The sequence below is a fragment of the Trichechus manatus genome, unplaced genomic scaffold, assembly GCF_000243295.1.
Source record: "Trichechus manatus latirostris isolate Lorelei unplaced genomic scaffold, TriManLat1.0 scaffold00111, whole genome shotgun sequence".
Classification (NCBI taxonomy): Eukaryota; Metazoa; Chordata; class Mammalia; order Sirenia; family Trichechidae; genus Trichechus; species Trichechus manatus.
Genome location: NW_004444047.1, coordinates 7,418,663 through 7,428,691, shown reverse-complemented (window position 1 = coordinate 7,428,691; position 10,029 = coordinate 7,418,663). Strand labels below are relative to the sequence as shown.

Genomic DNA, 10,029 nt, shown 5'->3' with positions numbered 1-10,029 from the left:
CCATCCTCATTACCACCACCATCCTCATTACCATCACCACCATCATTACCATCTTCTTCATCATTGTCCTTGTTACCACCGCTAGTTCTATCATCTTCATCATTTACCATCTCCACCACCACCATCATCATCATCCCGTTAGGACCACCACCAGTACTATCATCATCATCATTACTAACATCATCAGCATCATATTCATAGTCATCATCATCATCATCCTCATTAGCACCACCATGAAATTTGGGGGGTTGGGAGGTGATAGTTCACCATCATCGTCATTGCCATCATCCTCCACAGAACCACCACTGCTGTGATCATCATCAGGCAATACAGTCAGTGATTTCCATGCACTGTTTCATTGACTCTTCACAATACCCCCTGTGAGTGCGAATTACTATTTTGTTTTCAGTTGAGGAAACTGAGGCTCGATGAGTTCAGATAAATTTCCAATGGTGAAATAATGATAATGGTAATGATATTGGTAATTATGCCAGTAATAATGAAACAATGCCTTATGTCATAATGGAAAGAATGAGAGCCTGGGATCAAACCTCACCTCTGCCACTTACAGAGCTGTTTGACCTTGGCCAAGCCTTTTAATTGTAACAATGGCTACTGTTTATGGAGACTGAGGCTGCACTGGTGGTGCAGTGGTTAAGCATTTGGCTGCTAACCAAAAGGTCGGCGGTTCAAATCCACCAGCTGCTCCTTGGAAACCCTCTGGGGCAGTTCTACTCTGTCCTATAGGGTCACTATGAGTCGGAATTGACTTGACGGCGATGGATTTGGTTTGGTTTGGGTTTTCGGATGGCCAGAGAGGGCAGTGGTGGTTCAAGGGTAGAATTCTCGCCTTCGATGCGAGAGACCAGGGTTCAATTCAGTGCACCTCAAACACAGCTACCACTCATCTGTCACTGGAGACTTGTGTGTTGGTGTGATGCTGAACGGGTTTTAGAAGAGCTTCCAAACTAAGACAAACTAGGAAGAAAGACCTGGCGATTTGCTTCTGAAAAATCAGCTAGTTAAAACCCTGTGGATCACAAGGGTCCAGTTTCATTGTGCACGGGGGACCAACTCAACAGCAACTACCAGCAACGACCTGGCCAGCTGCTTTAAATGCATACTTTTATTTAATGCTCACAACGGCCCTAAAGCTACCAGCACAGAGGAGATCAAGAAGTGCTCTGTAGTGGCAGCTGCTCTTTAGATAGAAGTTGCATGATGAGGAGGTTGCAATAGTAATGGAATGTCTAGAGACAGATGGGTCGAGTGACAAGCCTAGCACTGCCACTTCCCACCTGGGAGACTTTGGACAAAATATCTTAACTGCCCATGTATCAGGTTCCTCATCTGGAAAACAGCCATGATTTCTCTCTTGTAGAGATGCCGTGAGGATTAGAAATTACATAAGGCCTCTGCTTAGGTGCAAACCCTGGTGGCGTAGTGGTTAAGTGCTGCAGCAGCTAACCAAAAGGTCAGCAGTTCAAATCCACCCAGCGCTTAGATATTCAGGAGCAGATTTTTTTTGTTTTGTTTTGTTTTATTTTTTATTGTTGTGCTTTAAGTGAAAGTTTACAATTCAAGTTAGTCTCTCATACAAAGATTTATACATACATTGTCTTGTGACCTACTTGCTCTCCCTATACTGTGACAGCACACTCTTCCTTTCTACCCCGGAATTCCCATTCAACCAGCTCGTGACCTTCTCTGCCTTCTCATCTCACCTCCAGACAGGAGCTGCCCATTTAGTCTCATTTATCTACTTGAGCTAAGAAGCACTCTCTTCACGAGTATCATTTTATGTCCCATAGTCCGGTCTAATCTTTGAAGAGTTGGCCTCGGGAATGGTTTTAATTTTGGCCTAACAGAGAGCCCGAGGGCCATGTCTTCCAGTGTCCCTCCAGTCTGAATCAAACCATTAAGACTGATCTTTTTACTAGAATTTGAGTTCTGCACCCCACTTTTCTCCTGCTCCATCAGGGACTCTCTGTTCTGTTCCCTGTCAGGGCAGTCATTGTGGTAGCTGGGCACCATCTAGTTCTTCTGGTCTCAGGCCGGTGGAGTCTCTGGTTTATGTGGCCCTTCCTGTCTCTTGGGCTAATACTTTCCTTGTGTCCACGGTGTTCTTCATTCTCAGGAGCAGTTTTTGTCAGTGTTATCTTTCCTAGAGAACCTGGATCTACACCTGTGTTGGTTACATGTCAAAGAGCAGAGCTCTGGAGAAAATAGAGCTGCCTTCCACTCTCCACATTGGGGTTTGAAGGCTTCATACACAGGGCTCCCCCCTTCCTTCCTGTGTTCTGGATCAATTGAGAGACCAAGAGTCATTGAGATGTGTATAGAAATGTCAGCCCTATTACTGATAGAGGCCAGCTTGGAGGACGAGGCTTAAGTGTGCAGAATGTAACTTCCTAACACTAAATTCCAGAATTAGCTAAATTGCCTACTAGTAGTGCTGGGCCACCTTGGGCCTCCCCACATGGAACCAGGGTCTTTACTGCTTAGTGTGGGCCGAGGCCACATCAGAGCAATGGCCTCCTCTGGAGGGTCCATGCTGAAGAGGAAGAGGCTGGGTAGATTGAGCTGCTGTGCTCACTTCCTGCTCTGGAATCCATCAGTCAAACACATAGCACTTCTCTCGTGGGGTGCAGTGAGTAATCATTCCCCATGGAAACCAGGGAAGTAGAGAAGAAACATTCCTTCCCAGCCCCCTAAAATGACATTTTCCAGATCTCCGTAAGTTCTGAAAGATACACTTCTATTGTTTTTTGTTCAAATATGGTCTAATATTTTTTATTCAGAAGAAAATAATCTATTATTCTTGATGCTTTATGTTAAATGAGAAAAATACATTTTTATCAAATTCTAAGTAGAATATTGCACAGAGAGGATTTAATTATGGTTAAATTTTGTGATAATGTGGTGAAGAAGAAAAGCCTATATCTTCCTAGAATTTAAGACACATGAGATTATTCTACTTGCTTTCTTTTTTTCAGGATTTGGAGGAATTAGAAAAGGAACTTCAGACCAAGCTGTCAAATACAGAAATGTTGGGTGCTGGTGACTCTGGATATATCAGCCTGGCCGACGTGGAAAGGAAAGAGAGAGAATATTCTGAGCAGCTCATAGATAATGTATGTGATGGATTTTCTTTCCGTAAAAGAACCTCAGTTTCTGGGACAGTCAGATTGGTTAGATTAAAGCAATAATACTTAGAAGCATGTTTAATACTTGAATTCCCTGTCGTGTTCTGCCCTGGAGGCTGGAATCCAGTTTCTGAAGTGAAGTGATAGAGAAGGTGTAATTAAGGAGCAGATTTACAGAGAGAGCTTTTTAATGAATTCCCTTCATTTAAATTTTAGATTGATCATTTTATCAATCAAAGCAAAGCTTGCTATAACCCTCTATGTCATTACTTCCCTTTAGGGTAGGTGGATCCTAGCTGCTAACTTAAATGGCAGGCATCGTTCGTAGTGATCCATAGGGTTTTTTGTGTTTTTTTTAAATAATATTTTATTGAGTTTTTGGTGACAGTGTATACAGCAAATTAGGTTCCCATTTGACAATTTCCACACAAGCTGTTCAGTGACGTTGGTTATATTTTTCACAATGGGTCAACATTCCCTTTGTATTCTGGTTATTCCATTTCTAGTACTCTAGTTGCCCTGCCCCCTTATCTTCTCATCTTCGTTTTTGAGTACTTGTTGGCCTTTTGGTCTCATACAGATGGTTTCTAAGTAGAGCACTGATCTTACGAGTAATATCTTTTATTTTGTGTGCCACTCTGCTCTTTTGCTAAAAGGCGATCTCGGGATAGGCTTGGTTCTGATTGAAAGAGCGTCTCAGGGCGATAGTCTCAGGGAGTCCTTGTTCTCTACTGTTCCGGTTTGTTTTGTTTTTGTTTTTGTTTTGTTTTTTTTTGAATTTCCATTCTGCTCCATATTTCCCCCCCATTCTATCTGGAACCATCTACTGTGATCCCAGTCAGAAAGGTCAGTGGTAGTAGCCGGGCACCATCTAGTTCTTCTGATCTCAGGGTAGATGAGGTCATGGCTTGTGTAGACTTCTTTCTTCTCTGGACTTTTGGTTACCTTCTTACTCTTTTGCTCCTGGCAGGTAGAGGCCAGTAGTTGTATCTTTGATGGCCATTCCCAAGCTTTTAAGACCCCAGATGCTCTTCTCTTCACTAGGATGCAAAACATGGTTTTTTTGTGAATTATGTTATGCCCATCGACTGAGTTGTCCATGAGACTATGGTCCTTTGCTTTCAAACCCAAAAAACCAATCTTGGATGGTGTTTGGTTATGTCTGAGGAGTATCCGTATATGTGTCTTCGTGAATATATGTGCCTGCACCAAAATATTTGTATTTACACTTACCTATAGATACTTCAGAAACCCTGGTGGCGTAGTGGTTAAGTGCTACAGCTCCGAACCAAGAGGTTGGCAGTTTGAATCTACCAGGTGCTCCTTGGAAACTCTATGGGGCAGTTCTACTCTGTCCTATAGGGTCGCTCTGAGTCAGAATCGAGTTGACGGCAGTGGGTGATGGTACGGATAGTTCTATCTTTTCTCACCTGTGTATACAGCTTGCACCTACAGTTACACCTGTGTGCCTGTACCCATCCATCTGCGCTCAAACACTCATGTTTTTAGTCTTTGTTGCAGTTGTTGCCGTCTTATATATGCCCAGTTCTTCAGTACAGACAGCCTTTTCTCTTGAGCGCTTCGCAGTGACATTAGTTCATTTGGTTGTGCTGTGCTCACTACATCCACATTTGGTGCTACATTTCCCATCACCAAAAATAACAAATCCAAAGCATACTTCCCCCTCCTCCGTTCCTCTCCCTGGTAACCACCAACAGCCCTTGGTCTCTCTCTCTATATCTGTTCTTGTCTTCTTATCAAAGAAGGATCATGCAATATTTGTCCTTATTAAATGCTTGACTTATATCACTTAATGTTATGCCCTCCAGGTCCATCCACGTTGTAACATGTTTCTCGGACTCATCTTTCTTTATGGTTGCGTAGTATTCCATTGTATGTGTGTACCGTGTTTTGCTTATCCATTCGTCTGTTGACGGGCACTTTGGTTGTTTCCATTTATTTGCTATTGTGAATACAGCAGCAGTGAACATAGATGTGCTTATGTCTGTTCGTGTCATTATTTTTAGGTCTCTAGGGTACATACCTATGAGTGGGATTGCTGGATCATAGGATAGTTATATTTCTAGTTTTTTGAGAAAGCTCCATACCGTTTTCCATAGTGGTTGTACGATTTTACAATCCCACCAGCAGTGGATAAGGGGTTCCAGTCTCCCTGCATCCTTGCCGATGTTTGTTATCTGTTTTTTTAATCAGTACCATTTTAGCTGGGGTGAGGTTGTATCTCATTGTAGTTTTGATTTGCATCTCTCTAATGACTAATGATCATGAGCATCTTTTCATGTATTTGTTGGTTTCTTGGGTGTCCTCTTTGGTGAAGGTTCTGTTCATGTCCTTTGCCCATGTTGTGATTGGGTTGTCTTTTTTGTTGCTGAGTTGTTGCAGTTTTCTATAGATTTCAGAGATTGGACACTTATCAGGTAAGTCGTTTTTTTCCCAGTCTGTGGGTTGTCTGTTTACTTTTAATAGTCTTTTGATGAGCATAAGTTTTTAATTTTTATGAGGTCCCATTTATCTATTTCGTCTTCTTCTGTTTGTGCATTTGTTATGTTTGCTAGCCTATTTTTACAGGAGATTAGGTCCCATAGTTTTTTCCGTTTGTTTTCTTCCAGGAATTTTATGGTTTTAGGTTTAACGTTTGGTTCTTTGATCCATTTTGAGTTAGTTTTTATGTATGATGTGACGTATGGGTCTTGTTTCATCTTTCTGCTGGTGGATATCCAGTTTTGCTATTAAAGGGACTGTTTCTGCCCCATTGAATCGACTTTGACCCGTTGTCGAAAATCAGTTGTCCATAGATTATTGTTGTTGATGTTAGGTGCCATTGAGTCAGTTCTGACTCATAGATGGCTGCGTTTAATTCTGAGTTTTCAATTCTGTTCCGCTGGTCTGTGTGTCCATCATTGAACCAATACCAGCCGTTTTGATAACAGTGACTGTATAGTATGTTTTGATATCAGGGAGTGTGAGGCCTCCTGCTTTGTTTTTCTTCTTCACTATTGCTTTGGCTATTCAGAGTTTCTTTCCTTTCCATATGAAGTTGGTCATTAATGTTTGCATTCAGTAAAGTATGTTGTTGGGATCTGTATTGGATTACATTGTATCTGTAGATGGCTTTAGGTAGAATTGACATTTTCACTGTGTCTTCCTATCCATTGGCACAAGATGTCTTTCTATTTTTGTAGGTCTCTTTTAGTTTCTTGCAGTAGTGTTTTATAATTTTCATTGTATCAGTCTTTTATGTCCCTGGTTAGGTTAATTTCTAGGTATTTTATCGATTTGGGGGCTATTGTAAAGGGTATCATTTTCTTTATTTCTTTTTCGGAGTACTTTTGTTACTGTAGAGGAACCCAACTGATTCTTGTGTGTACATCTTGTACCCTGCAACATTGTTGAATTCTTCTAGTAGTTCCAGCAGTTTTCTTATGGAATCTTTAGGGTGTTCTATGTATAGATGGTCAGCAAAAAAGAGGAAGACCCTCAACCAGATGGACTGACACAGTGGCTGCAACGATGGGCTTAAGCATAACAACAATTGTGAGGATGGTGCAGGACTGGGCATTGTTTTGTTCTGTTGTACATGGGGTCGCTATGAGTCGGAACTGACTTGATGGCACCTAACAACAACAACAGCAATGTATAGGATCATGTCATCTGCAAATATAGATAGTTTTACTACTCTTTTCCAATTTGGATATCTTTTATTTTTTTTTCTTGTCTTATTGCTCTGGCTAGGACTTCCAGAACAATGTTGAATAAAAGTGGTGATAATGGGCATCCTTGTCTCATTCCTGTTCTCAAGGGGAAGGCTCTAGCCTTTCTCCATTGAATATAATGTTGGTTGTTGGTTTTGCAGATGTGCCCTTTATTATGTTTAGAAATTTCCCTTCCATTCCTATTTTGCTGAGAGTTTTTCTCAGGAAAGGGTGTTGAATTTCATCCCATGCCTTTTCTGCATCAGTTGATATGATCATATGGTTCTTTTCTTGTGTTTTATTTATGTGGCTGTAAAAATGGTTTGGGGCAATGTCTGACCTCCTCTAACTTCACAAGGGAGAAGGAGAACGAAGATCAACAGCCCAAGGCTGATTGCTGTGAGGTGGAGATCAGACATGCCTCCTCTCTTCACCATCTTTACTAATTTTGACACCAATCGTCCCTCACACAGCACTCTCTACTTCTCTGCTGGGTTCAGTAATTCATCTCAGTGGCCACACAGAACTCAAAAACCATACTCAGGATTATGGGGTTTATTATAAGGGAAGTAACGGTTACAATTCATGCTCAGGAACACTCAGGATACTATTCTTTCATCAGACAGCGTCTTCCCAGCCGTGCTTACCGGTACGCCTCTCCCTGGCCCTAGGCCTCTCCCCAGAGGCACTCAGCTTTCTCTCTCTGTGGGCCAGAAAGCCCAGCACCCATCTCCTGCTGCCAGGTATCTCCTGCCACCACTTCTCACCATATTAAGGGTTACAGCTTGCTCTCTGTCTCTGTCTCTTTCTCTCTCTGTCTCCTGTTTCCAGGAGCGTCTCAGCACAGGGATCCTGGGTCCAAAGGATGCGCTCTCCGCTCCTGGCTGTTCTTCCTTGGTGGTGGAAGAATCCTCCCCTCTGCTCTAGAACTGACTCTTTTTTAAGGCAAAACTGACCAGTCCCCTTGTTGGGCCACAGTTACCTAGCATCTACGCACGGGAAAAACAAATAAAAAATGAGAGAGAAAGAGATCTTCAAGAAAACTGCTTCTCGTTAGCTCCGTGACCTGTGAGAAGTTACCTGACTACTCCAAGCCTGTCCCTAAACCAAACCAGTTGCCCTCAAGTTGATTCCAACCCACAGCGACCCCATATGTTGCAGTGTAGACCTGTGCTCCACAGGGTTTTCAAGGCTGTGACTTTTTGGAAGCAGATCGCCAGGCCTTTCTTCCAAGTCGCCTCTGGGGGATTTGAACTGCCAACCTTTTGGTTAGTAGTCAAGCACTTAACCATTTGTGCTATGCCCTCTCAGTACATATTTTATCTAGAATTAAAATATGGGAAGCACAGACCCTGGCATATAACCTGCACACCATAAAGCGAAGCTTCTGTAATTCCTGGCATTGTTATTCTTGGAGCTCTGAGACGCCGCAATGATTACAGGTTCACATCACCAAAAAAAAAAAAAAAATTGTTGTCAAGTCGATTCCAAGTCATAGCAGCCCTACAGGACAGAGTAGAACCGCCCCATAGGGTGTCGTAGGCTGTAATCTTTACGGAAGCAGACGGCCACATCTTTCTCCCGTGGAGCAGCTGGTGGGTCCGAACCATCGATCTTGCTGTTAGCAACTGAGCATTTAACCACTGCGCCACCAGGGCTCCTTCAGCTTCACATTAAGCCCCCGACATTCTCAGCCACTTGGCCATTCCCAGCTCTGCTCCCGATAAGAAGGAGAGACAGGGAAAAGATTTCAAAGCAAAATGGGTTCATGGTTAGGGCCATCTCTGCAGTATTACTCTCTTGATACTTTTACAGTAATAACTAATATTTAAATGGTTGTACCTGCCTTTATTCTCAGAACACGTTTAATCCCCTTTTAAGGTCCCAGAGCTCCCAGAACACCATCCCATTTCACCTGTCTCTCCTTGTAGCAATGAGGATCTGACGGCTCGTCTTTAAGCTGTTTAAGCTGGGTGAGTTCATCGCTTTCCTGCCTTATCGGCAGGGCACTGGTGTTCTCTGAAAAGCCGTCTTAGAAGCTGATTGACACCCACAGGGACCAGGGAGGAAACTCTCCATAGAATGTGATTATTGCCGAAATGAACTCACCACGAGTTGTTTAAGATGCCCGCTCGCGATCAGGAGCGAATCATAATCCCCAAAGAAAACCATGTTGTTTTCTTGCCCACCCCCCCTTATTTCTCTCTCTCCTTCCACAGATGGAAGCTTTCTGGAAACAGATGGAACACATCCCACACTTTCTGGTGGACCAGTTTAAGTGTTCCAGCTCCAAAGCTCGGCAGCTCTTGCTGACGGTGACAGAAAGAATGACTGAAGCCGAGGGTTTACTGCGGGAATCTCAGGACGTGCAGGCTCTGGTAACACGGGGTGGGGAGGGGACACGGAGATGTTCCCAGGAGAGGGGCGGCATCCTGAGGCTTGGAGGTCCTCAGAGAGATCAGCCAAACCCCTTCATATTGCAGAAAAAAGCAACTCGTTCATTCAGTTAGTAAATAGAGATGATATCGTGGCGCAAATGGTTAACACGCCCAGCTGCTAGCCGAAAGACTGGCTGTTCGAGTCCACGCAGAGGCTCCTCGGAAGAAAGGCCTGGCAATCTATGTCTGAAAGGTCAGCCATGGAAAACTCTGTAGAGCACATTTCTGCTCTGACACGCATGGGGTCCCCATGAAACAGTCGATGGCAAGTGGTACTGGTAGCCAGAAGCTCGGCATTACTGGTTCTCAAGCCTGGCTGCCCTTTGCAGTTATCTGGACAGCTTTAAAGAGTCCCCACTGGGTCCCCAAGGTTCAGGCTGAACTAGTCCAGGTGTAAACTGGGCAATGGGGGGTCTTAGCATGCCCTGGTGAGTACAGTGAACAGCCATGATGGATGCCCAGTGGTAGAGATGGGCAACAATTTGTTTTCCTCGCCACACCGCATGTTCCCTGGGGAGCTTTAAAAAATCCCCTGTAATGCCCAGGCCGCACACCGGGATTCTGACCTGACTGGACTGCAGTGGGGACCCTGGTGTCTCTGGATTCAAAATGACCCAGAAGCCTCTGAGCCTGGGTGTGAGACCCCGTCCTGTCTGAGGACACAGCTGAGCCCTGAGACCCCGTCCTGTGTAAGGACACAGCTGAGCCCTGAGACCCCGTCCTGTCTGAGGA

At 43.9% G+C, this 10,029-nt stretch overlaps 1 protein-coding gene across 1 annotated transcript in view; it reads left to right on the top strand.

Moving 5' to 3' along the window:
• EVC (EvC ciliary complex subunit 1) overlaps positions 1–10,029 on the top strand; it is a 111,063-nt gene that overhangs the window by 38,568 nt on the left and 62,466 nt on the right. The window contains exons 8-9 of the mRNA XM_004383580.1: positions 2,997–3,134; positions 9,079–9,237. Coding sequence (XP_004383637.1) covers positions 2,997–3,134; positions 9,079–9,237 — 297 coding nt within the window. The remainder of the gene's footprint in view (positions 1–2,996; positions 3,135–9,078; positions 9,238–10,029) is intronic.